Source organism: Anarrhichthys ocellatus, unplaced genomic scaffold (assembly GCF_004355925.1).
Source record: "Anarrhichthys ocellatus isolate YVR2014 unplaced genomic scaffold, GSC_Weel_1.0 scaffold12, whole genome shotgun sequence".
Classification (NCBI taxonomy): domain Eukaryota; kingdom Metazoa; phylum Chordata; class Actinopteri; order Perciformes; family Anarhichadidae; genus Anarrhichthys; species Anarrhichthys ocellatus.
This window is the reverse complement of record NW_022280042.1, coordinates 9,066,700-9,094,446: the sequence shown is the minus strand read 5'-3', so window position 1 is coordinate 9,094,446 and position 27,747 is coordinate 9,066,700. Positions and strand designations below refer to the sequence as shown.

Sequence of the window (27,747 nt, the reverse complement as noted above, 5' to 3'; positions counted from 1 at the left end):
TGAAGAAATTAATGTAACTGCATGGAGCTTGTGTTAAAGGCATGCTCGGGGAGGACGGACTAAGGCCATTTGTATACACCATGCATTACCTCACAGTGATGGACATTTTGTTTGCAAAACGCTTCTTCAGTTGTTTGTTTTGGCTGTGCCATCATATCTCTGAATATACCTACATCTGATGCCATTAAAGCTGATATAAATCTATTTCACTTTCATTTATCTTCATTTGTTTTCGTCAAAAAAAGACGGGCTTTCAGGTATTTTGTCATGATATAATCTTTAATCCCTATACATATACTTCCCTCTGTAACATTGCACATCATCATCATCAGTTTTGGACAGAACAGACGGATGTATTTTGGTCAGGTCACAAGTTAAATTAATAAAAATAATAAATAATAGAAAAATCTTCTTCACACAATCACATAAAGTTCCACATATTGAATACAACAATGTAACAGGACGGTTCAACCATTGTATCTGTACAAATAGATGTTCACGGTTTTTTCTCCACATAATTCACGTACTTTATATTACTGCACTTTTGGCCAACAAACGGTTACAGATGTAACCCCGGTTCTCCGAGTCTTTAAAGGTAATAGTGACGATGCTCCAAACCTGGGTCAAATAATATCGTATTTTTAGAGCATAATCTGTTTTATTTATCGCAGCAGGAAACTCAAATAGTGCTGCTTTTATTTATCCCTATTAATAGTATTTCTGCCAGGTGTTTCTTCTTTTTTTTTTTACAGAATCAGCTTCAATGAGTTCCTATTTCTCTCACATTTAGGATGCTGCTGGCTAACAAACAAACTGCACATTTTTACTGCAGAGAGAAATGAAATCAGCCGACCTTCACAAACACTGTAAACAACAAGGTCAGAACCAGGTTTCTCTCAAAGAGCAGCTTTTGACTAAGCCCACGGAAAAGTAGTCCATGTCCACAGTAACGCAGATAAAGTCCAAATGTTTCCGTTTGGAGATTTCCTATATGGCATCTTTACATTTTTCATCGTGACAAATCAGAATAGAAACTTGTTCTAAGCTCTAAACTGCAGTTAAGTGCTAAGTAAGACGGGTTTGTGGCCTGAATTTCACTTATTTTCATACAAATGCATTCAGTTAACTTTTATTATATCAATGATGTTATTCATTTGTAGCTCCTTTACTCAATGTTGTATAACTTTTAAACTCTTCCAAATTTGATTTTTGTTTTGAAAGGTGCTATGTAATTAAAGTTTATTATCATTATTACAATTATTATCATCCACACTCTCGTTAAGATCGTACGTTTCAGGGATCGACACCACTGTCGTAGTTACAATTTTTAAGACAGTCAGCAAATGAATCTGTATTTCCAGTCTCGACCGTTATCAGGAGTTAGGCGACGCTAATTCTGCAGTCGGTTGCAATTAAATCATTGCACAAGAAAGGGCCACAACACAACGATGTAAGTAAACAACGGCCAACCCAGGACTTCATTTCGACAAGTTAGAGGGCTCCTATGAGATGCCCATGTGTTGCACACTGTGTCTGGATGCATAACGGGGCTTTCACACCACGTTTTGTGATCTGAAACGGACCGTTTTTAAAATGAGCCATAAGCACTAACGTATATAAAGCATGTCATGGTCGTTGAGTTTGCAAAGTAAAGGAATAGTTCATCATTTATCTGCATTATCGTGCACATGGTCAGACTTGATCAGAAGCTGCACGAAACAAACCAAGCCCTGCTCCCTTCAGTACAGTTTCAACACATTCACATGCATCCTCACCCTTTCACACAGCGCACCCACCCAATATGCACCCCACACACACAAACACCCACAGAAACAGAAGCTCAACATACGCGGTGTCGACATTGTTTTTACACCCAGGAGTCGGGGGAGCCGGTGAACTTGTTCGCCCTGTTTGAAGGCGTCCGTGTGGTGGAGTAGAAGTCCACGTAGTTGGTGTTGGCTTTAAACTGGAGCGACTGGCTGGCGTAGCCGTCGGGGGAGGACGGGGTCAGGTGGACCGGTTCGTCCTCGTACTGCTCCTCCCCGTAGCCTTGTGGGGACGACAGGTACATTCTGTAGCTGTTGTAGTTCTTCCTGTCGGGTTCGTCGTAAAATGGCTCTGTGTGCTGGGAAAGGAGCCATGGATGAATTACAGTGAGCCAAATGTCTGGTCACACCAGCATTAATAAAAGGTAAAATACTGCATGAATCTCAGCGCTCATAAGACCTGATTCAGCAGTACAACCAGTCTGCAGCACAGCTAGGCCTTTTCTGCCGTTAATGCTCAATATTTGAATGCAACAGTGCAGCTGAATTTTACAAATGCATTACCTGGGACCTTCTCAAATCCTCTCCCGACTGGGAAGAATATGTCCCAATGAAATACGGAGTTTTCTTCTCAGACCCTGAAGTGAAAAATTCAAAAAGCATGAGCCTACACACAGGTGCAACAGTCATAATGTGGTGTTAATCTGCACGAACAACACGGACCTGTGTACTGCCGTTTGTGTAAACTGTTGTCGCCATAATACGTGTCGAGTTGCATAGATGACTGCGCTCTCTGATAGTTAGAACTGTGTCTTCGTATCCCGAGCATCGCCGGCGAGGACGTTGCACTACCACCTGAGGAAACAGCCAATTGTTTTCTTTAGATGTACACTTTCCAGGAGTTTCCTGAGCTTTTGATGTTTATGGAATCTTTTTGAGACCTCACCCACCTGACTGGATGACGGGGGACATCTGCAGCGGGCTGGTGGGCAGGGTCGGCTGTGAAAGGTAGCGGTCTCGCTCCAGAGTGGAGACGGGAGTCACGAAGTGAGTGTAGTTCCAGCCGTCCTGCACACACACAGTTCACATGGGTTTAGTCAGAATCATACGGATGCTTTCTCTGGTTCTCTGGGTGTTTGTGCAGGAACCGACCTGTTTGTAGAGGTTCCTCAGCTCTCTGTACTGCCACAGCGTGTTTAACACCTGAGCTGCTGCCTTCACAACCTTCATCTGGTACCTGCAACATCAACGACACAAGTTATTGTCACACAGTATGCTGCCAAACAACTAAGTTTGTTTGTAATGATTATGCCAGCTCTGCTTGTTTATGCCATGCATCCTAATTTAATGTGTCTCTGACTTCTTCTATAACTTGTTTTGGAGCTGTATTTGTATACTTATGTGTGATAAAGTCAAAGCCAGTAGGAAGGCAAACTGTTTACATTTAAAAGAAAGTGTACATGTTGTCATTATTTACTCGTGTGCTATAATTAGGATCCGGATAAAGAGACTTTAAATGATGCCTTCTTTCAGAAGTGGATGCATTAATAATGTACGTGCCTTTTGTTTATTGTTCTTAGTTATGTATGCATGGAAATAAAAGTCAAATCCAACATGCTTTGCAAAGAGAACCCGTCTCTGCCGTGTCGTACCCTTTCCCTCGTCCTTTACTGATGTCCACCAGCTTCTCGATGCCTCCGCTGTCAGCCAAAGCTTTGGCGTTCTCCATGTTGCGGCTGGTGACCTCGTGCAGCGTGCAGCAGACCGACGCCACCGTTTCGTCCGACAGCACCGGAGGAGTGCCGCCGGGCAGCCGGTTCACCAGATCCCGCATGGCGTACTTTCCTGAACGAGGGGACACAGAATGTGGACTTCATTTAGACTGAAACATTCTCACTCTGTTGTAAAACTTATCATCCATCATATTAAATTGATTCTTTTGTTGTTGTTTGTTTGTTTGATGGCAGATTGATGATTTAATTTGTGTTATCTTCTACACAGGCAGGATGCTCCCAGTGAGTGTCTCCTCTTCCTCCTATTTAGGGTTTTAGAAGATGCTCTTAATAAAGAGCCTAAGGCAAAGTGTTGGCACGGACTGGTGTGGACTCTTTATTAAAGGCCCCGTCTCTCACTTCCAAGTGGGTAACTCCAGATGTTTGCCATCGGCAGTTGGATTATTTCACCTTAAACACATCTGTTCTCCATTAGGGGGCGATGAGTTATCACACTTTCTACATCAGTCTGACGGACATGAAAAGACTTTCTGTCTTTCTGTTCTATTTTGAACAAGCTGTCTGATGTTTCTGTGTGAAGATTCACAGTTTGAGTTTCTGGGATCAAACTGTTTCTGCACCTATCAGCTCCTTGTTGCGGCTGTCCAGCGCCATGTTGCGGAGGGCGGTGGCGACGGAGCAGACGACCCGGTCGTTGTCCATCCTCAGCAGCTCCACCAGGATGGGCAGACCTTTCTCTTTACGCACCGCTGCTCGGATGTAGGCAGAGAACTGGACACACACACACACACACATACAGTTTTATTGCTTGAATCAGCTAACTTTAAATATTGTGGTGTTGCTATCATAAAGAGGACTTCTACCTTCCAGTTTCCAGCAGAGAGGTTTTGCAGCGACCCAGCGGCGCCCTCAAGCGTGGCGGGGTTGGAGCTCTCGGCCAGCAGGTTGAGGTACGGCTTCACCACTATCGGGTGCCACAGCAGCTCCGCCCCCCTCAGAGACTGGGAGAAACCTGGCATCGGCCCGACGCCGTCCCACTGCACCAAGCACACAAATCGACATGCAGAATATGTTCTCGACTTTCCAATCAGACTAAAAACAATTCAAACACTCAAGGAGAGCAGATTCTTCCAGGACCTCCACACCTCTGAGGGAAACCCCCACCCTCTGTGTTCGTACCTTGTCGTCGGGCCAGCCGCCCCTCTTCCTGCCGCGCCTCCTCTTGCCCCAGCAGAGGTAGTCCAGCTCCTTGGCCTGGGAGGAGAAGCCCAGCAGGGTGTCCAGCTCCTGGTTGCCGAGCAGACGAGAGGAGGGCATCTCCACCTCCAGCCGGTACGAGAGGTTCCTCAGGGTGCAGACGCTGTTCTCCACGATCTGACACACAGAGAAGTCTAAATATCTTACAGAGCATGTAATCCAAGAGACAAAGGCAAATCACATGGTCTGACCATTATTCTGTGTGTGTGTTTGCAGCACCTTGCTGTCGTAGTCGGAGGTGTTGACGCAGGCTTTGAGGACGTGAAGCAGCGAGTCCACAAGGCCTTCACAGCAGCGCAGTTGACTCCTCGCCTCCTCCCCTGCTGAGCTCAGGTTCCTCACACACACAAGGAGCCACGCATTAATTCAGACTGAAGTGCAGTGTGTTGAATCCCCCACAGGGTGGCTCAAAACCTGCCCGGATACAAGTAAAGGAGGGGGCCGATCCTCCAATAGGAGCCTTCAGCTGCCACTAATGGGAGAGCTGACATGAGGAGGCTGCACAGCAGCACGTAACTCCCACAATGCATTTCTATACCATCAATCTACAGCCCGAATGCAGAGTAATGCTGGAGATGTAGTCCGCCTGCAGCACAGAGTCCCTTAAAGATATTAGAGGGAATAAATAATCACCAGTTTGTGTACACTCGTGATCAAAGATGATTAATGAAGACATTAAAATTAATTTAGTTTGAGCGATTGGCTCCTGACACTAAAGAATGACGGCAGACGTCCAGTCAGGCAGTTAGCAGCATGGGAAGTCCTCACTCAGCAGGTTTAACTCATTTCAACGGTTCATTGTAATCTCTTGAAACAACAGTTGTACGTCGGTGTGCTCATTCAAATTAAATCACGTTTCAGGTGTGGAGACTCTTCACAAATACACAGAGGCAGCCTTCAGGTCACACGGGGCCGAGAGAGTTATACCGTGTTTACAACATGTGAGCATTTATCCGACAACAAGATGGTTGTGTAGCTGCAGATTTGGTTGTTTGAGGTTTAAAAACAAAGAAACATTCGATTATTATAGTGAAGATTACGATCAAGATTACATTATCAAAGCGGGAACATTTTATCATCGTAGGAACAAACAAAACAATAAATCTATTACACACATTCAGCAGTGGGTGCGCTTGATTCGTTCCTCACCTCAGACAGCCGGTGGTGTTACGCAGCAGCAGGGAGGACTGGAACTTGACTTTGTGTTCGTCGCGGTGGGAGACGCTCCAGCCCGAGTGGGGGATGACCACCGTGTTGGTCAGCGTGGACAGGGCGTCACGGATGATGGTCATCTTCACCGCATCGCATGAGGAGAGGTTCCACAGGACGCCTGTGGGTGCAGGGTGCCAATAAAGATTCGTTTTTTGAATTTGCTGTTTGGCATATTTCACACAGCAGTCTGGTGAATATTGAGATATTTTCTTTCCCGGTTACATCAGAGCAGGGACCTTCTGGCTCCTTGGCTAACGTCAAGGCAAAGTGTTTTGCAGATATGTTTCTTAACATTAGGTAGTGTACTTATGGTAGATACATTTTAAGTGAAGAAGACAAAGACCTGCAGTGATTTGGGAACACTAAAGCACTGCTTTAATAGACGACAACCAGCCCTGAGCTGTAAAAATAGAAACTTTCCCAAAGCTTTATATCAAACTGAAGACTCTCCTCCGTGTCTTTCCCAAGAATGTGAGGCGTCTAACAGCTTCTCTCCTCCTGGTATTAAACAGTATGTGTGTGTGTGTGTGTGTGTGTGTGGGGGGGCTGCAGAACTGTCAGCAGCATCCTGTTTCCAAAGCACATTATCTTAGCATCTGTCCCGAGGACTGTGCCGAGATCTGTTCTGTCAACACCGAGCTCTGAGTGTTTAAGCCGCTGCCGCTCTCACCTCCCACAGAACAGCCGATACACAGATTAATACACTGCCAGCCAGTCAGGCGGCGACACAGACCGACGCTCAGCCAGCGAGCCGGGTAGCCAACGGCCCTCACAAGCAGGCGGACGCCCACGCCAATCACAGCGGGATTTCAATGTTTTTGTCAATGTGGATGCTGCTTTCAACTGAATTTAGTCGACAGCTAGACGCTCCCGTTCTGTATCTGACCTGCTGGATTTTGGGTTATTATTTTAGGATTTAAAATAAAACCATGGTGGGAGGTTTGGTGAAGGCCACTTGTTGTTGTTTTTATCATTAACTACTGCTGTAACTTATGTCCTGGAACTGTATACTTTGATGCTAATAGATGCAGGCTGTCTCAGATGTGCAGCCTTTTAAAAACATTTTCTAATCTGAGTTATAACAATCTCCCAATAAAGTGTATTTCCTTGCCTCCATGGAAAAGAAGTGCAGAAGGGATGTAAAGAATTAAAAATCATTTTAAAAACCTTCGTAAATGTTTGTCCTATGACACAGCACCTTTAGGTGAGAAACTGAATGGAAACATAACTTTTGTAACTCCACAGAGTTCCTTTAATTAAAGCCGACGAGTCGTACCAGTGACCAGCTCCCGGACTTCGTTGTCGGTTGTTTTCCTGAGGAGGCGCAGCAGAGCCGGCACGCCGCCGCAGTTCCTCAGTGCCACCTTGTTGTTGTCGGTGGCCTTGCCGTACACCAGGTTCCTCAGGGCCCCACAGGCGCTCTTCTGAACCTCCGTCAGCTTGTGATCCAGCAGGTCCACCAGATGCTGGATCCCTCCCAGGTGACAAACCTGCAGACCAGGGACCAATCGGAGCGATGGATTTAAAAATGATGGCTCGAGCTATTAAAGCATATTGATAATGCTTTTACAAAAATCTTTACAAGAAAGTAGGAATTCAATCAATGCAAATAACTTTTAAAAGAAAAACCCTGCACTCATTTCATGCAGCACTGATTCTCTGAAATATTTTGTCTGAAGCATCACTGTGGGATGTTCAAAACTTTCCCGTGTCATCTCGAAATAAACCCGTCCCAGGAGCGCAGCAGACGCTCCTCGTTCCTCTCCGATGCTGCGTTCAAACCGTCACTGGAAACATTTGTCTCTGGCAAAAATGAGCAGGCGCGTTTCCAGGCCGCTCCAAAGGCTAATTAAAAGCTCATCACCAAACAAACCAAAACGGCACTAAAGTGGCTCTCGCTTGAAGCTCCGCCTTTGTGATGGAGTTATTTATTGCACGGGAAACAGAGCACAGGGAAGAGCGAGCGGCGGCACATTTGGCACCGGCGTTACTTAAAGTTTCATTGGAGCAGATGGCGCTTTGGCTCAGACGTTGGCAGCAAAAACAAGTCAAATTTCAAACCCTGTAAGCTGAGAATAAACTCTTAGAGACGGGGATACAATAGGAGATGTCTGAGGCAAATAAACACTGAGGTCATGAAGGGAGTGGCAGCACCTTCCTCCACCCGAGGAGAGAGTCATGACCGTGACGTCGGTCTAGTTATTTTCACTCAGACGGCAGCCCAGCGCGTCCCGGTCTCCTTACCTCCACCTTCACCCTGTTGTCTCCGTAGCACAGGTGCTGCAGGTAGGCGGCGGCGTTGGCCTGGACGGAGGGGAAGTGATGCTGCAGCATGTGGATGACCTCCGGCAGCTCTGGGTCACGCCAAGCAAACTCCCTGAGGGGAAACGAAGAGCGGAGTTCATTCACAAGCAGCTCAGAACAAAACACAGTCTAACATTACACAAAGTTACTATTTAATTCAGGTTATATTTAATCAATGAATAAGTAAAAACCCTGGTCTCCTGTGATATTTGCAGACATGACTGCATAAGATGATAATGCATTCATGCAAAAGATTGCTCATGCATACTGTATCTTTACACACGTCTGAATGTGTGTGTGTGTGCGAGCACCTGGGGTCCTTGTGGATGCTCTCGATGGACGGCGTGCGCGTGGCCACCCGGTCCACCAGTCCAGAGTGCCGGTGGGAGAAAATGGGCTCGCCGGAGACCCTGTAGGAGTCGACGTACAGAGCTGCGGTGCTCAGCCCGTAGCTGCTTCTTTGGTACGGCAGCGTGCCGCATTGGCTTGTGGTCCGAGGGAGGGTCCCCATACCTGAGGGAAGGACGCGAGGAGACTTAACAAACAGAGCAGGGTTTGGACAAAAGGTTTGGTTTTTATCAAAAATACATCCACGGTCACAGAAAAGAGAAAATGTTATCGTGTTACATAAATGCTGAAAACAAGCATTTAAAGCAGCGGGCTGTCTCACAGGCCGAACTTGTTTAAATCTAAACGAAACTAAAATGGCTCCTTAGATGCTCCACTATGAAACTCCGCAGAGCTTTCAGCTTTAAATCATTCTGCAAAGGCTTCAATTAGGAAGCAGCAGAGTACATGAAAGGTTTCAGCCTAATTACGTTCTGACCTCGGGGAGCGATAATAACAACGGTTCCTGTGACTGTAAACCCTGATTTCCTCCGCAGATTTTTAGAGAAATAATCTTCTAAGCAGATGTGAAACTGAGTCCGGCTGCTCAACCCGGGGACCGGGGCACCTGAGGGGGACGCTGATGTGAAAAAATAGCTTGTTTGAGTAATTTAATGAGCGTTATTTGGAATGAATTCTGTTTTTACAGTTCACATAAGACTGTTTGTATGTTTAAAAAAGCTCTAATAAGCAGAATGATCTAGTTTAGAAGTGACCTGCTGCAGTACCTGTGGTAGTCCTGTAGAGGGAGCCCTGGGGGTCGTGGGTGGGGCTGTGGTACAGCGGGCTGTGGAAGGAGCGCTCATCGAAAACGGGCGTCATGAGGCAGTCCGGAGACAACGCCGCCCTCAGCTCTGGATCCATCTGCCCCGAGTGACCGGCGTACGAGCTGTGAAGCCCTGCAGGTGCACGAGTAAAAACATGGGCAAGTTCACTTTATTTAAAAAACTATTATCATTTGGAAGCTATTGATAACAATCTGGCTTTTCTGACATTTCGAGGAAGGCGCTTTCATCTCAATTAGTAGATTCTTTGTGGTTATTGTGCCAATATTGTTGTAATTATGTTCATTTAAACAACAAAACAAGGCTTCTTGCAAGGAAACCTCTTCAATTAACCATATTTCATATAGAAAAAAGGAGAAAGAGGAGAAGAAGGAAAAGAAGAAGAGAAGGTTGAACTGTAAAATGTTTGTCTCCAGAATCCCTGTGCGCAAAATGAGCTGCGTAATATCTGAGAGCCAAATAAAGTCTCCGTCTGTCGTCATGCTCACACATAACTCATATGTTCATCTGTAGGTGAGGCCATGCAAATCAAAAGTGTCCCAAAACAGTGGATTTCATAACGCCGACTCATCCCGGGCGTTGTTGTGCTTATAAAACGCATAATAAAGACTCGGAGTCTGCTGCAGGCGTCGACATCAGCAAGTCAAACAAGCAGCAGAGGGTTTCTCCATCCTCCAATCTGAGAGCAGATCAGTTCAAAGAGCGCTCCAATTATAACGAGGCTTTAGGGCACGAGGGGGGGGGGCAGCTCGCTGGATCAGTCCAACAAGAAGAAGCACACAATTTGCACTTGGAGCTGAGGATGAAGGAGCTATTTGCTTCTGCAGCGCTCTTTCCATAAGACGGTCTTTAGTCGCAAAGAATATTCCTGTGGAGGAAAGTATGAAGAAGGTGCACTTATTGTGACACAGCCTTGTTGAGTCTGGAACTCAGTTTATTCTTCTTCTGAAGGGCCCCTCAGCAGCGAAGGACACCAACAGAAACTGTGACCTCCAAGTTAGAGGATGCTTAAGCTACCAAAAGCTCGAGTGCTTTTTAACTGGATGTTATTCACTATAAACTCTATAGAAGTGGATATCTTTACCGTTGCATTGAGGTTGTTTTGGTCAAGTTTGCATTCTCGTAGTTGCAAAATTAAACCATTTACCACGACTTTTAACTAAATAGCAAATCGTAATTTTTGTCAAATCAGCTACTCTGCAGTCCCTCCACATATCATGAATATCATTGCACTATTACATCTATCTTTCACTGTAACGTTGCAATTTTTTTAACCAAGTCCACACAAAAAAAGGATCATCTCGCAGCTTCCGTCTGGCTGCTCACCAGGTTTCACTACCTAAGCTACGAGTGCCACTGATCAGTAATAACCTAATCTCGTATATCCATCTATTGCTTATCTCGCTCGTGTAATCTGGGATTATGTTGGATCTGCGGGATAACTGGGAATAAGGATTTAGGAGACGTATTAGGCCACTTAGCAGCACTGCAGGATGGAAATCACCCAGCTAGAGAATCACAGGCATTTTATTTAGTTCATTGACTCGGCCCTCCCACACACAATAAATCCATTTCCTTTCCAACACATGCACAAACACAACAGCACCACACAAAAGGTGCATATGCCGACGTCCACGCGCACGCTGATGCACACATGGACGAGCGTCCTATGAAAACGATGGCAGCAGAATAAAAGCCTTCCAGTGCCGTCAGCTGATAATCACAGGCTGATGCTCCACGAGGGCTTTGTGATAGGAACACCCCTATATGGGTCAGTGGGAGCGGCTTAGGAAAGTGACAGCGGGCAGGACGGAGGAATAAATCTGCGTTGCTGCTGCAGCATCAGCAGCACTTTTAACACCGTAAATCCTCCAAATGCTACACAACAAAGTGTGTGGAGAAAGTTGTCAAAGGCCAGTTAATGAGAGAGGAGGAGCTGCGATAGATGTTTTATGTTTCTGATCTCATTTCGCAGAAGAAAGGTCTTTTTACAATGTTTAATGCATCTGGTTCAAAGCTAGTCTGGGTTTGAAATGTGCTCCTCAAACAGGCGTCTGAACACCAGACTTAATGAACAGCACAGAGATAATCTCAGCCAGACTCTGCTCAGCTGTCTTAATCAGTCAGAGAAAGTCAATCAGCTTCTCATCATCATCATCATCATCATACTTATACTGTAAAAGCATTATGCAGAGCAACTTCAGCATTCTCACTACTTTGTTAGAATAAACTGCTTGAAAAAAGCCTAAAAAACAACTCTAAATAATGAGTAAATGTGACAAACATTATTTCCATTACAATAAAAAACGTATTTATAGATCTTAAGAATGAACTAAAGTTGTTATTTAAAGATAAATAAGCAAATAAATCAGTGTGCAAACACACCGAGTATTATTAATTTAATCTGTTACTGTTAATTGTTCCATTTGTTTGGTTAGATGTTATTCTAATTGGTTGTGTGTAATGGTGATATTTCGTTAGTTTTATTATTGATATCAATATATTAATAATTCATATATTTGTATTTAGACCGAGCAACAACTACATTTATCATCGAGCTAAACATTTCCTGCTTCTTCCTTTAGAGGATTTGCTGCTTTTCTCCGTTTCCTCTCACTTTACGTTGAACATCTTCAGGTCTACCTGACAATTTATTGATTCATCAAATTATTAACTGACAGATTCATCAATAACAACAAAAGAACAGACTTCACAAACTCCCCATACCTGCATTGTCTGAAGCTGCATTGGAGTATTAAAGTAGAAGTTGTGGCGGTGAAGCGCTGCAGAGAGAGCTGAGCTCAACTCACCTGGAGTCTCAGGGTTCAGTCACAAAGAAACAAGAGCAGCTGCAGTAAATCAGGACCCGACTCTGCCTCCATTGCATACTGTTTATGGTTATTCTGACCAATAAATAAAATCTCCCGAAAACACAGCATGACTTGTCAGGAAACATCTGCAACAGCTCGACTGACAAAAAGACGTATTTGACTCACTATTCTAAAAGTATTCAGACTAAGTGCACGACAAATTACAATTAATTTTACTGTCAAATAATCTGCCAATTATTATAAAGAAATATTCAATTTACTGTCAGAAACTACATCTATTTACACCTATTCTCTCTTCTCATAATTACAAGATATGTTCCTGTAATTATGAATTATTTTCTCATAATTAAGGTTGAAATGTAATTATGAGGTCTTAACATAATTATGAAGACTTTCCTTGTAGGAATGAGGTCTTTGTAATTATGAGGTATTTTAGCGTAATTATCAGAAAGTCACAATATTACATGACATGTCCAAGTATTACAGGACTTTCATGAACATTAACCGCCTTATCACATGTATACTGTATACTGTAGTATTATTATTGGGATCATATACATCTGATTTAGCTTCTGCATGCATTTATTCCAGATGAAGTAAAATGGTTTATGGTTCTAGAGGAAACTCATGTTGTCTAACTGGACTTCGATGAGCTGCTGCCTCCTGATCGACTGCTTCATATGAAGACCAATAGATACTAACATGGTTTGTTCTCCCACACTTCACTTGCTCAGCGGTGCCTGAGAGAGAAACTCTAGACTAGAGGAAGCTCTGCACAACAAGCCACTGTGATCCACTGACGTGTGCTCATTTATACCGTAGATCTTTGTCTGGTTTCCCTTCAGACTGCAGCAGAACAATCGCCCAACAAGATTAGTTCAAAACATCTACCTGGTAAAAGGGAAGTCCTCCTCCCCTTTAAAGATTACATTCCTTATTTTCATACTGGCATGCATCAAATGAAATGTTATCAAACACAGCAGCATTATCTGCCAGTGCCGAAAGATGATTTGACTAAAAACTGCATGAAACGAGCTTCCTAAGCCTGGTTCGAGATAAAATCCTCTGCCGAGCTTGCACTTCGCCTGAAAGTTATTTTGTTCAACAAGCAGCTTTATTTAAAGATTCTCACTGCTGCACAGAGATACAGGAAACTCTGCAGAGCAAGTTTTGTGTGCTACAATATTAAATCCGTCAACTTTCCCTGGACAAAGGAAAGGTTATTAAATCAACAGGAGAGATGGTGTTGAGGCTGTGGAGCGTGGCTTTTCTTTACAAGGGGACACACATTCAAACCGTCTTCGACTGCAGCAGCCAAACTCTGCAGTAAATCTGATTTCTGGAGATTTTCCGGCCCAGATTACGACCTGGTTGGGTTTGAGCGACCCCTCCGGAGCACAAAGTGACCTCTCTAACTGCACTGCACCTCTCACGAGATCTGCATTCATTAGTCCTTTATGTCCGTGAGTAATATAATATCAAACCACCATTAAAAAACACAGTCTAAGACAAAGGATGTAGATATTAATGCACATTCTAATGTTTTATCACTAGTAGTAAATAACGTGAGAGCACGTGGATGTCGGACTGACCTATGAGGCTGTCGGGTCGGGGCAGTGCGCTCCTCTGGTACAGCCCGTATGGATCCGCTCCGTAGGCCAGCGGCTGGCTCTGCCTGGGCAGCGTGGAGCCGTAGTGCTGCGGCACCGCCGTCATGCCCGCACGCAGCGGTGACCCCGTCAAACACCTCCCCTCCACCAGAGACAGGGTGGAGCCCAGACGCCCACCAAGACCTCCTCCTCCTCCGAGTACCAGGCCACCCTGCGTGCCGTCAGTCGGGGAGTTTGGCGAAGGGCAGGAGGGCGGCATGGAGGTGCCGGGGAACACGGCGGCTAGAGGTTTGGGCTCCGACAGGATGGGGGAATCGTAGTTGCTGCCCTGGGATGTTCGCAGGGAGATCCGGGAGGGCGAGACGGTGCCGGCGGTGCCACCGCCGGGAGACTGGCTCCTGGAGGGGAGGGAGGCCATCCTCCGCAACACCCTGCCTGACACCTGAGAGGAAGATGGGAGAACAATTATACAAACTATATTGTGTTACAAGGAGGCATCTGTTTCTATATCTTTGAGTAAATACCATTAAATGATTGCTGTTATGACTGTGCAGTATACATAATAGAAAATCAATGTTAAAAGGAATCTAAAGGAACAATTTAAGAGGTAGTATTTACTACAGCATATATAATCATCTAGAAGAATAAGAAGGATGTCATTGATAAAAAGTGCTTTTTAGGAGTTCTTATACACCAGAAAAGATATAAAGAGCTGTTTTTTGCATCCTGCATATTCATGTTTTGTGGTCGTGTGCAGCACTTTTGCTTTATGTTTTCTGAAAAATTGGACTGTGCACACTGCGCTGTCAATATACTTGTCAGTTACCAGTAATGTGACACTTTGCATCTGATGAAGGGCATCATTATCTTTTTCATTTTTCCAAATAAGTGAACGTGAATGAATTCATTAGTGTGAAGGCTGAGCTCTGCCAGTCGTAAATAAATTACGTTTCAGGGAAGATTTGAGAGAATTTTTCATATTTATGTTGGCAAACATTTACTTTTCTTTCCTCCTTATTACTAAATGTAAAATGTCCCTCAATTACTGACTCAGCCAACTGGATGCCGATCTGTGTCGCCTTAATCCATCAGCCTCGAACGCCTCGGAGGAAAATGAAGAGCCGAGACATGTAAGCGCATCCAGAGAGGCTGCTCGGTTCGGAATAAATCAGCTCACTATTATCTGTCATTCCTGCTTCGTGCTGTCATGCAAATAGCATATAATTATTAGCCACAATGAAAGGATAATATGATTCCTTTGGAGACAATTTGAAGATATAGTTTGAGTTGAATTTCTTTTTTAGCTGAAGTTCTTCATCAGTCATGACAGTAATTATTGAGCCCCTACCAGCTGTCATTACTCTGGGGATGAAGAGTATTATTCACAGCAGAGAAACAACCAAATATCTCAGGTGACACCTGAAACATGTGAGGAGTAGAAAACAATCTCAACAGAAGGTTCAACTAAGCGGCTGAGCCGGAGCTTCATGTCAAAGGGTTTCTCATCCACATTAGCGTAGAAGTCAGAAGTGAGCTCCTACCTGTCCAGAGGCTTGACCCTCAGCTCTCGGGCTTCTCGATATCGAGGCCCGGGGCTCCGAACGCACCACGTTCTGGTTGCTGTAATAACTAACACTGCTGTCCTGGTAGCCGCTGTCTGAATACGAGGTCATGTGGGCCGAGTGGCCTCCTGAGCCTGAGAGGAACGAGAGAAGAGAAGGTGAGGACACACCGAAGACGCTGCGTCTTCATTATTACCAATCGGTGCTTCTTGTGAAACGGTAAAGCAGTCTGAGTTGTGATCAAAAACCAGCCGGCACAGCCACAGTCAGTTGAGGTTTACAGATTTGCATATTATCTCTTTTGGCTTTCAACTTGTTAAAAGGCATTATGCATATGAATACATGCGGATATCTGCATTAAGCCTTTATGCTGCTCCTGGAACAATCTGCGTATAGCTCCAATAACGCTGGCCTACTTTCTCCTGTAGGACGAGGAAGAGGAAGCATGTGAGGGATATTTTTATCAGACCACTCCAACGGTATGGAAAAATAACAAAGACCAAAAGGCAAATGTGTTTTTAACATTTACAACAGCTACTCAGAAGCCAAGCGTTTGCTGATGACATTGTAAGAAGACTGTTGAACAGTCTTTTGTAAAGATCTCTCAGAGTTTGCTTCAGGCTTTTTTTGGATGCATGCAAAGTTTTGACAGTAATATTAAAAAGATGAGTTGCTTCCTTTTGTGTCATCTGTTTAAAAAACAGATAAAACGGCACACATGAGAACTCACAGCTGCACCGACTGCAGCTGTATGAGCCTCCCCATCTTTGGTGGTTTAACACGAGCTTGGAGGAAGCCTGATGGACCGAGGTGTCATCCGCTCCACTGAAGATGCCTAATGTCCAACAGCGACAGGCTGTGGTTGCACTGCAGAGCTCCCAGGTGTGAATATATGTGAGGCTCTTCTGACAGGACTCTTAAAAAAGTAAAGAATAAAACTCACACAGCGGAGTGGAGACAGACTTCCATGTTTTGGGTGATTTAAACTGATCTGAATAGATGCTTTCATCTGAAAACGCCACCACAACTTTACTTACATTCGTATCTAAATCTGAGTAACTGCCAAGAAAAACAAGCACATCAGCCTCCTACTGGAGAGTTAGTTACAAGAGGGATCTGTGGTACAGATTTCTCCGACTTTGCATCATAAAATGACAAAGTTGATGTGGGTGGCAACCAGACTTCAAGAAAAAGATTGTGCTTTCATGAGCTTCAGAGTTTTGTTCAGACCATGTGGTTTGTACATGTAACAGACCCTCACTGTCATGCAGGGAGGCTCGGTCCGGTTCAGGCATGAAGAGTCCCTCCTCCGCCTCCAGGTGACGTCCAGACGCCTCCAAGACTCCGCCCTGCGACTCTCCACCTGCGGGGGCGTCAACCGTCGAGTTAAAATCGTACAGAATTTTAAATTAAACGTATCGATTCTTTGGCACAAAAACACACAGCATTTTATATAACGGCGCTTTTGTTTTATTGGAAAGCCGACAGTGAAGAATGACCCAGGAAGCTGAGTGGAGGGATCTGTGACAGCATAGTAAATGGATCCATTTCAAAGCCCATATATTCTGGAGGAAACATTGTTTTGTTTTGCTTCACCGGCCGGCGCTGCATTCTGGCAATTTCCAGCCCTTTGGAGGCTGCATTGTCTTCCTACATCTGGGAAAGTGCTTTATTTAGAGACGAAATGATTAGATTTGATCTGATTTTAAGCTCTAGGGAGCTTTTGTTTGCAGTGTAAGATAGTAACACTTTAAATTATCCCTTGTGGTTTGTAAATCGGAAGCTGTCATCTTTCTGTAACCTTATCTTCTTCAAAGTATCTTTCAAAAATAAAAAACCTTAAAGGTTAAAAGGGAGGAATCTGTACCTGCAGACCTCCATGCAAACGACTTCTCAGATGAGCTTCAGCAGAAGAGAAGTGGAGGAAATAGAGGAGAGGAGGAAGCACAGAGACGGAAATCAAATCAGAGTCATGGCCGAACACTTTACATTCAATCAGTCCCGGAAGAAGAAGAAGAAAGATATATATATATATATATATATATATATATATATATACTGTATATGCCATTTTTAGAGGGTCAAAACTGAAGTCCCTCTTCATGCATACAGTGTTTTGTGCATCAGAAGGTTGATGTTTGCAAGTTGTGACAACACAATGTGACTGTCGACTATCTGAACATCATTCCCCGTGAAGACGACTAAGATCACTATTACTGTATGTGTTTTGACAGCGCCGCCTGCAACCAGGCATGATTTACAGCCAACTGTAATCCATAAAACACAAATGGATGTTTCTGATGTATTTTGAGACGACGTTAAGAAAGTTAACTGCATCTTAAGTGCAGTTTAGTTTTACAGAGAAGGGCCAGTGGGACTAAATCAGTGTGAATAAGTGCTCAAAGGACAAAAGGGATCAATTTCAGTCTGAGATCTATTTCTTGGTGCAAAATACTTAAATAAAGAAGCAACATCTGTTGTTCAATGCAGGGCATATGTACACGTCATGCTTACCTGCTACTGTCTCCCGCTGGCGACTCAGCTCCCAGCATGCACCTCTCCAGCTGGCTCGCGACAATCTGCCGCTCCTCCTCCAGCTCCCGAGTCAGCCGCTCAAACTGAAGCTCCTGTGGGAAGACGTTTACGGCGGTGATTATTACAACTCGACATCCACCGAGACAGCAATTTAAGCCTCCTTTTTAACAACTGTTTGATGCCAGTTAGAATTACATGTAAACCTATTTCTCACTGACTGTGAGCTCGCTGAGAGAAACACTAAAACGATGTCCAGGACCTTGTAATGGCCTTCAGTTCAGATAATTTAATAACTCGCATTTAAGAATTTTAGCACCAAGCACAGAGGATCGAGCAGAGGATGATGAAACGTAGATTTTAAGGCCACAATTTACGGCAGAGAGTAGAAACGGAAGTTTTACTCGTTGATTGTGATCCTCCAGGAAGACAACTCTGACCTTACATCTATTATTGTGCCAGTTCTGTGTTTGTAGAGGAAGACTGAACATAAAAAATGCTCTCTGCCATTACATATCGCAAGTTTTCCAACTTAAGTTTGTCGGACTTTTGATGGCAGTTAAAATCAAATGTAAGACACATTTTGCATTCCGTCCTCCATGATTCATCAAAAATGTGATTATGCACAGAAACAATGTAATATACATCTCAAAATATGCATGAAATTTGGCCATTAGAAAGAACTTTTGGCAATTTTGACAACCCAAACACCACGACACTACAACACGTCCTACTTATAAAAAGTCCCAAGAGCTGGGAGGGATCCAATGCCTTGCTCAAGGGTAATACAAGCAGAGCAGATGTTTGCCAACTGTGGTCTGGTATCTGGTAGTTTCGGCACTGCCTCATTTGTATTCTGTTACATAACACGCAGCCTTCCCAGCCGCTTCATAAATCTTCCAGGAACCACAGCTGGTGTCATCACGGAGGTCCGCTGGAGAATTAGCTGTCTGCAAATAACGTCTAAATATAAAACCACCCGGCTGGAAAACACACCGCTACCCAGGAAACCTTGTTGTGTGGTAATAAAGGGAATGTGAAAGGTCCGATGAGGTCGATGTGTTTACTGTGACACAGTTTGTCAATAGATTTTAGTTTTAAGGTCACTTTCACACCTGTAGTTTGGAACATTTAGTTTGGACCAAAGTTAAGCTAACAGGCCATTGCTTTTTAGCAGAGGTGGAAACAAGTATTCAGACCCTTTGCTTAAGTAAAAGTACTAATTCCACAATGTAGAAATACTCCATTACAAGAAAAAGTCCTCAAATCAGAGTCCTACGTAAGTAAAAGTACATTAGTGACATCCGTTTGTTGTATTTGCATCAAAAGTAAGTTATGCAATGTCATTATATTTAACATTACTACATTTTATTGCTGATGCATCAATGACAGATCACCATTTTACAGGTGGAGCTAGTTTTAACTACTTTATATACAGTTAAGCCGTGTTTTATTTTATGTAAAATTATCTCAAAAGCACTTAGGAATTATATATGTTAAATAAATGTAAGGTGGCAAAAATAGCTCTCTTTAAAGGGGGGTTAAAGTACACTGTAGAGGGTGGACTTGTATTGGCCTTTGGTGAGAGCACATTCGTTAACACCGTTTAGGTGAAGGTAAATACTTCGGAGCACAAGTACTGTACCACAAGTGCATAATCTGTCTCACCAGAGTTCCGTGGAATATGATGATGTCATTCCAGAACACAGAACGCAGACAACACTCTAAAGCTTCATTGTATCAGTCCACAAGTCAAGACCGTCTGTCACTTCTAACTGTCTTTTCAAAAACTAGTTTGATTACTAAATGTGTGAGAAGTCCAGCTTCATTGCATCTTCTAACATGAACTTTCAAGTGGTCAGAGAAAGCCAGCCCTCCTCCAAGACTTTGGACTACTTAGTTCTGGATCCTGCTCAGAGGATAACATCCAGCCAAGTGTTGCAGCATCCTTTTGCTACAATTGCTCTGGCAAAAAGAAAGTGGGCTTTTGCTGACGTTTCAGGAAGACGCAAACGCAGCCCAGACAGCACTTCCCCCGAAAGGAAGAAGAGGAAGATTACTAGAGATACACCTAGTTTAAAAAGACCGTATGGAGAAATCTGTCAAGACATCAAAATGATCCCAGAGATCTCCTGCCCTGTGATGAAGAAGAGGAGGATCCTGGAAGGCACACCTCTGTTAAAAAAGACCTTTGGAGAAATCTGTCAAGACATCGAAATGATCCCAGAGATCTCCTGCCCTGTGATGAAGAAGAGGAAGATCCTGGAAGGTACACCTCCGGTAGAAAGCTCTTCTGGTCACTGTTCCCAAGGCAGAAAAATATTCCCAAGGATCTCCTTCCCAGATCTCTCCTCTGAGAGCTCTCCTAAGAAAAAGGTGGACATGAACTCTAAGACAAGACCTAAGATTTGGATCATCGGGTCTAGTTATGTTCAACGAGGGGAGGAAGCAGCGTATCAGAACTTCGGGGAGAACTTCGGACTCAATACCAAAGTTGAGTGGTTCGGTAAAGGAGGACTGCGCTGGAGTGGCGTCCTGTCCAGTTTTTACGCCGAGTTGAAAACTCAAAGTCCCCCTGACATTTTGGTGATCCACGCCGGTGGCAACGATCTGGGGTTGTCGCCCGCCAAAGAACTTGCATCCAGAATTACAAAGGACCTGATGCAGCTCCACGCAAAGTTTCCTCAAATGAAAATAGCATATTCCTGTATCAACGAGCGTCAAGCGTGGAGATACGGACAGCCAGGGAAGGTGAATATTGACAGGAAGATCGTCAACAATAGCATCAGAAAGGCTGTTAGCAACTGTGACGGCAAAGTGATTGAACATCCCCACCTGAGAAACAACAACTGGAAAATATTTGCGGCAGATGGAGTGCACTTCACCAAAGAGGGAAATGGGATATTTGTGACCAGCATCCACAGTGTCCTGAAGAAGATCCTTCAGAAACGCCAAACACCAAGCTGTGTCTAAGGTGTATGAGTGTGAATGTTAGTGGTCAAGTGCATGCTTGTTTATCTATGTGTCATCTCTGACTAAATAAATGTGTTGCAGTGTTGCAATGCTAAAATCTATGTCTCATTTTGTACGAGTACAGTAGGGTGAAAAGCCCTTCGATTGGTAATCCTTTAAAAAGTACAAAAGACTTGCAGCTTTTTATCTGTCGAGGTCTTTTGATAAAAGCTCTTTTGTATTTGGGTCAAGCTCTGGCCATCTGACTACAGAGCCCAGACAGCCTCAGTAGTCAGATGCTGTGCAGTGATTTAGTTAATGGTTTCATCAAGTTGGTTATTTGCTCGTGTCTCAGCCACTATAGAATGTTTGCATGCGAACAAAGCTGACGGCAAAAACAAAGTAAGCTGGTCTGGAATCAAAATGTACTCACATAAACTCATTTTTCAGACATAACCTGACACTTAAACACATGTACCGCACATATATAGACAGAGGGCCGTCTATACATTGTTACTTCAGCTCAGACTGCATGAAAATTTAATGATCCCCGTGAGGAAATTGGCTACACGCAGCTCATTTTGCAGTGTTAATGAGTGTTGATTTTTCTGCAGCGATTATTCCAAGTTAATTGGAGAACTGTTTGTCCGCTTTTAGGGCTGACACAGCTCTGAGCGACTGCTCCAAAATATTGCAAAATGCTGATTTAGTTGTGCAACTGTGGAAAAATACTTTTTTTATTGTACAAGCCATGTAAAGGATTTCCCCCAATACATTTATTTAACTTTAAAAAAGGAGAGGTGCATTTGACGTGGGAAAAGGAAGAGTTCACCTCAAGATTGGATGCAGTTTGACACATCCAGTACTTTAAAGGACACAACAGTGAGCCCTTTACACAACACGGGGCTGCATACTGTCACAGCATCACTGCTGACTCTGCCTCACTCCGCCTGGACATCTCCTTACATCTCTCCAGAGCAGCACGGAGACAGGACGGGAACACACAGCCCTCCTTGTTTCAGCCTCGCCACGTTCACGGCACGCCTCGGGGGGACAAGCGGAGCCACATCGGGGGCCCCGCGGCTGTCACCTCGTGATGTCTGGAAACACGGCCAGCCCTGCCAGGTCGATGCAAAGCCATGCCAGGCGATGTCTTGTACCAGCTGGGGGGCTACCGGACAATTCGCCACGGTTTATTGTGTGCTGTCACCAACTGTTTCTCTCTTATCAAGCGACACCAACCACAGACCTCTGCGTCTTATTTCTTCCTGCCGTGTCTAATCATAGCCCGGCAGTTTGGTTTATCCAGGCTGCATCTGTGATATCCGTGAAATGTTCGGCCTAGTTCCGCCGCTGCGACACATTTCTGCTCTTTAAATCGCCATCTTATAGCGTGAATTCACACTTCAAGACTTTATAAAAAAGGCAGCTTAACATTTTCAAGGTCGATTTTGCTGCAAGGAGTTTACGAATATCTGTCAATGAGACACGTCTGACAAAGCAGAAAACTTTGCAGCCACAACATTAATTACGTAGGTTTACTAGTTCGTTCCAGAGGCACTCAACAATCATACAGAGAGAAAGCATCAGAGGAAAAGCAGAGACACCAGTTACAGTACTACTCCCACAATAGACCTGATTAGCATGCTTCCTGCTTTTGTTTTGCCATCTCTCTTGCTCTCTTCTCCTACACATGTAACCCATAGATGGATTAAAACACTCTATGTCTCTTTATGAGCCCTAAACGCCCACTTTTAATGGAGAGCAACAAGTAGTGCTCATTCTCAGAGGGCTGTCAAAAGGCATTCTGGGAGCCGGGGGAAGTCACTAAATAGATGAGGCAGGTGGAGGCAAACTCGGTTCACTAAGAGAGTAAAGAACTCTCTTAATGCGATCTGAAACTATCAGAGGGTGGATTCTCCTCTTTGATTCCCACAAGAGGAATCAGCTTGCTGTTCCACCACAGTGACTTCGCTGCAGACCGCTAACATGACACGCAACCTTGAGCGTCCATGATCTTGAGTCAACAAGGCTGCAACAACAGACCATCATGAGCTCTCTCTCTCTCTCTCTCTTTTCCGAAAATATGTCAGCGAGCATGCATTCAAATCGGGGCGGATGTCAAACAGCAACAGTTTTGCGCCTCAGATATCGTCAGGGGACGGGCAGCGGTGACATAACTGGATTGACGGAGTCGGTTTAACCTTCCGACCCTGCAGAGGCGAACCTCTTACAGGACAAGCGACCACACAGCATCAATCATCCGTATCGACATTCGGTAAATTTACTAGTCCGACGCATGTGGTGTTTCTGGCCCTAATAGCCGAAATCAATCCAAGTGTGGAGAGCGCTGACTTGGCCCAGTTGTTGTTGTTTTATTGTGCTCCCCCCCCCCTCTCTATCCTGGGAGGGGTTTTGCTGAGCCTGCATGTTCTTTTTCAGCAGCACCATGCGTCACATTCAGAGGGACCCTGCTCTTACACCTGGGAGCTGCACAACAACAGTCTGCTGTCGGCCACGGGAGACAAACAAGTCCTGTTGTCTGACATCGAGAGCTGTTGTCTCTACATCTAATCAATCTCACAGTGTTTCCTCAAGACGTGACACAATTAAACTGCACACTGTCACTGCGTAGGTTTCAGGTTTCCAAGTCGCCACATATCTCCAGCTCTGGTATTTCCCTGCTCGCGTCTCTCACTCTCCCACTTTTAATGGGCTAAATGAGAGCAAAGTGGGAAAGCGTCAGGGCCCGAGCACAATGGCAGGCCGAAAGTGATGTGCTCCATTCAGCATGTCTAATTTGACATTTCTGTGGCGGAACTGCAGGCGGAAGATTTGACGCTTGAGCAGCGCTGCCGCTTGCGTCTCAACACAGAGAAAGGTAAAGCTGCTTGATTATATTTTCTGTTCGCAGCTTGTAAGTAAAACAATTGCAATCATGCTGTACGTTGTTAGCTGTTCATCCATTTCTCGCCGTCCTGTTATCAACATGCGCCGTCTGATTAGAGAAATCAGGCCTTGTATCTGGTGATGAATTAAGCTTCTCTATGAATACTACCTATGAATGAATGTTCTCATCATTGAGGCGAGAGCTACAACACATGCATCTCCATCACTGCAAGGCAATGCATGTGCAGGGAAATGATGCAGCAGTCACGGATCCTCATGTGTGAAATGAGTGAGTTTCCAGCAGCAGGCAGAGCTTTTGAGGCATTAAGTATGATCAAGGGGTGACGAAGCAGCTCCTGCTGTGCTCAAGGAAAACCAAAGCAACACGAAGGAAGCCAAGCAGCCTTAACTCCACATCAGTTGAGACTTAGAGCAATCTGAGGATGGCGTTTTTTCCCCTGATAGCTCCAAAGAGATTGCAGATTAAAAGTAAGAGCAGATTCTCTTTTCTTGGACATCATACGCCTTTAAATAGCAGTGCGCCTGATTCAGAGTCACACACCCAGCGTTGAGAACATGGCCACCGTCCAGACATAATTAAGAGCAAAAGAACAGACATGCTCCCATGTTGACGGGACAGAAGCAGCATAAAAATAACAGCGGGGAAAGGAGACAGACGGAGAGAGACGGAGACAGACGGAGACAGACGGCGGCTGCGTTCACACTGCAGCTGCAACGTGTCTCTGTACATGTAACACGCTTCTGATGTTTTTCAAAGGGCGTCAAAAAGTCAATGGCAGGAGAAACAGATCTGACTGTCACTTCGTATCAACATTCAGCACTGAAAATATGTCAGTGACACATTAATTACATTTCACATCATTTCACCAGAGACTACTGGTGAAACTCGCACATTGCCCGACCAGCGATAGCGAGGAACGACAAGTTCAAATACTGGAGTTGACTATTTTGAGCGTCCGTTTAGAGAGAAGCAGCAGACAAAAGTGTAACTGAAATGTGTGAAAGGGAACGGGTACAAAACACGCTGTCAGTTCTTATAAAGGCCTATTCTCACAGGATGAACAGTAATATTGAATGTTATTATATTGTTTTGTATTTCCTCACACTTCTTTCATCCTTTTTGGGGTGCCGAATTATGGGAATCCTGGGAAATTAATATTGAGAGTTTTAATAGAATTTGGGGTGCAAATTCGGGAGGCTCAGCATAGCATGGAGACCTATTATAATGTAGTCTCATCTGGAGATAATCCGCAGGATTTGCTCAGTAAATTCGAGTGAATCACAGACTTCATTTATCCCGTGAGCAGGGGCGGGGCCAGACGGGTGGTGCTCCCCCCTACTAGAATCAGAACAAGGTGACAGTATCATGGATGGATCACTGAACAGGCCTACTGGGTCCAGGCCCAGGGTCCACGCACCAGAAACTCTGTATGAAGTGACTATAAATAGATGCTAAATGACCACAAAGATATTCAAAACAGCCGAAAGGAGGAGCAGAGCAACCATGGTGAGACGCAAAATGACCACAAAGAGCCAAAAGAGACGCAAGTGACTGCAAAGAGACATAAAATGACCACAATCAACGTGCCACGTTTTGTGTCTCATTCAGTCTGGGTCCTGCTGTTACATAGGTGGGTTGGGGGCCTTTTACATGTCTGTATTCAGGGGCCCGTTGCCTTACTGTACACTATTTGGAGATAGAGACAGCAGCTATTTATTAATACTATTTTAAATACTGTAACTATCAATTATGTTATTATTAAACAAATTTTCCTTAAATGAAACGAGTATGTGTGTGCAGTGAGGTTTCCGGACAATTTTAGTCGAACGAAAACAGGACACATGGGTTACATCCTGGAGTAGATAAGATCATTAGTCCAGATATGAGCTCCAGACAAAAAGAAGGAGGGCTATCAGCCACAAAACTAGATCACAAGTGAATGAATTTGTTAGTAGTGGTGAGAGAATAAAGCACACACAACAACAAGGGTGTGACTGCAGCATCTTCTGCCTCCTACCTGCTCTTTGACAGAAGCCAGGAGGTTGGTGGTGGTGCTGCTGGCGTTCGGCAGGAGGCCGTGACCGCTCGGCCCCTCTCTGACCGCCATGGGCCCTTCCCCCTCCTCCATCTCCTCCACCTCCCCGCGATAGTCCAGAGCAGGCTGGCTGCTGAGGCGCCCTCTCTGACCCTGCAGAAGGACTACAAGCCGGTTAGGATGTGGACAAGGAGCATACACAGTCAACAGAAAGTCCCTGTCATGACCCCCGGGGGCCACTGAGCGGGTCAACATGCAGGTTTACAGGGATCGTTGTGTTTCACCTGCTATAATAATCCTGCAGGGACTCTCAGTGGATTTATGGTGACCTCGTGGCATAACCATAATATTCCCTACAATACCTCAATGGGGACTAACAGTGTGGTTGCTTTTTATGCAGCGATAGTACAAATCCCTGTAGTGATTCATAATAATAATATCATAATGCTTTCCCTTATTTTAATCTCCAGTGGGGATTTAACCCTCACTGACTCATGTTATTGTATACTTCCCCTCAAAGCAGTAGTGTTACCTTAAAAGGTTATGCATTGCATGTGCAGGTGAGCATGCACGCTGCACAGAAGGCATTTAACAGCATGCCACGTTCAGGATTTATTTTTTTCTCCTCCACATAAGAGCGATCCTCGATGAGCCTTTTTTTAATCACATGCTACACGCAGCCTCTCTGTCAAACGTGCACATCAATCACTCAAACGCCATCCGGTGGGCCAAGGACGAGGTCACACCGACTCACCGGACCGGAGAGCGCGCCTGCACTGAAGACGAGCCTCCCTCTCCGTTTCCGTGCCTGGCTTCACACAAGCAGAGCTTGCCCGCCCGCCTGGCAAGCGGCTGCGGCTGTCAGTGCGACTCACCGGCCAGATGTTGCTGTTAGAAGCAGGCCACAGCTGGCTCAATCCGTCCTGTTACGCATCCATCCTCCTCCTGCAGGCGGCCGTGACAGCTACTACATTTCCCACGCGCCGTCACGACAAAATAAACAAAAACAAACCAGTCCCGTCCGCGTCCACACACTCCTCGCGCAATATATAGTGTATTGTTTTTCTTCTTCTTTCCTTTTATCCGGTGTGAGGTTCCAATGCACCCGTCTGCCCCTGACGTCCGCGCGGTACCCAGTCACCCGCCCACCAACCCGCCCAGCAACTATTACCGATCAGCGGCGTGACGTCACCATGCGGCTGTGGATCGGTTTCCGATACGGGAATCGATCCGGGAGCCGATGCGCCGTTCCACGCGTGGCTGATGGTGTTGCGGCTGCAGAAAGCCCGTGTTGCACAAGTGCGATGCAGCGCTGCTGGAGAGAGGAGGGATGCAGCCTGCAGCGGACACCGTGCGTGTGTGCGTGCACGTGTGTTCTCTCCTTTACGCAAGTGCTGTAGGCCTGACTGGTCCTTATGGGACTCACAAAGGATGGTTAACGAGTAAAAGTGTATGAAGTGCGTCATTGTAAATGATGCAATCCAATGCATGGACGCACATAACGGAAAAGACTAATTAACATCATGATACATTGTATTTTGCATTCTTCCTGTTTTTGCATTTTTGGGTTTGTAAAGCACTTTGAGCTGCATTGTGTATAAACACCGATATTAGATAAAGTATTATTAAAACTGCATTATGTTTTTGGTATTAGGTCAAGATATTAGATACGTTATGTCATTTTCAGCCAAACTCTGAATATTATTTTATTGTGGCAGGAACAGCACATCACTATAAGAGCAACAGAGGTTGCTAAGCTAATTTGCATATTTGCTGTCCCTGCAGGTTATAGCCTAAAATCAACCATATGACAATAAATATCAGTGTGAGACAATTCAAACGTGTTAAGTGAGGTCACAGCGATCTTCCA

General features: G+C 44.8%; 1 protein-coding gene across 4 annotated transcripts; it reads right to left on the bottom strand.

The window, feature by feature from the left end:
• Nucleotides 1-251: 251 nt before the first annotated feature.
• On the bottom strand, nt 252-27,741 carry pkp4 (plakophilin 4). Of its 4 annotated transcripts, none has more exons than XM_031852349.1 (22): nt 26,753-27,741; nt 25,860-26,030; nt 17,962-18,074; nt 17,315-17,349; nt 16,703-16,810; nt 15,427-15,581; nt 13,868-14,327; nt 9,388-9,558; nt 8,584-8,785; nt 8,213-8,345; nt 7,245-7,458; nt 5,906-6,086; nt 4,976-5,093; nt 4,679-4,873; nt 4,363-4,536; nt 4,120-4,270; nt 3,419-3,611; nt 2,919-3,003; nt 2,717-2,834; nt 2,490-2,621; nt 2,331-2,404; nt 252-2,125 (listed from the first exon to the last, which is right to left on the bottom strand). In XM_031852349.1, the coding sequence occupies exons 2-22, from the start codon at nt 25,968-25,970 to the stop codon at nt 1,868-1,870; spliced, it is 3,381 nt and encodes a 1,126-aa protein (XP_031708209.1). In that variant the 5' UTR covers nt 25,971-26,030; nt 26,753-27,741; the 3' UTR covers nt 252-1,867. The 4 variants fall into 4 exon arrangements, with proteins under 4 accessions (XP_031708209.1, XP_031708208.1, XP_031708206.1 ...); XM_031852348.1 differs by lacking the exon at nt 26,753-27,741 and adding an exon at nt 26,632-26,717; XM_031852346.1 differs by lacking the exon at nt 26,753-27,741 and having other exon boundaries at nt 25,860-26,703.
• Nucleotides 27,742-27,747: the final 6 nt, after the last annotated feature.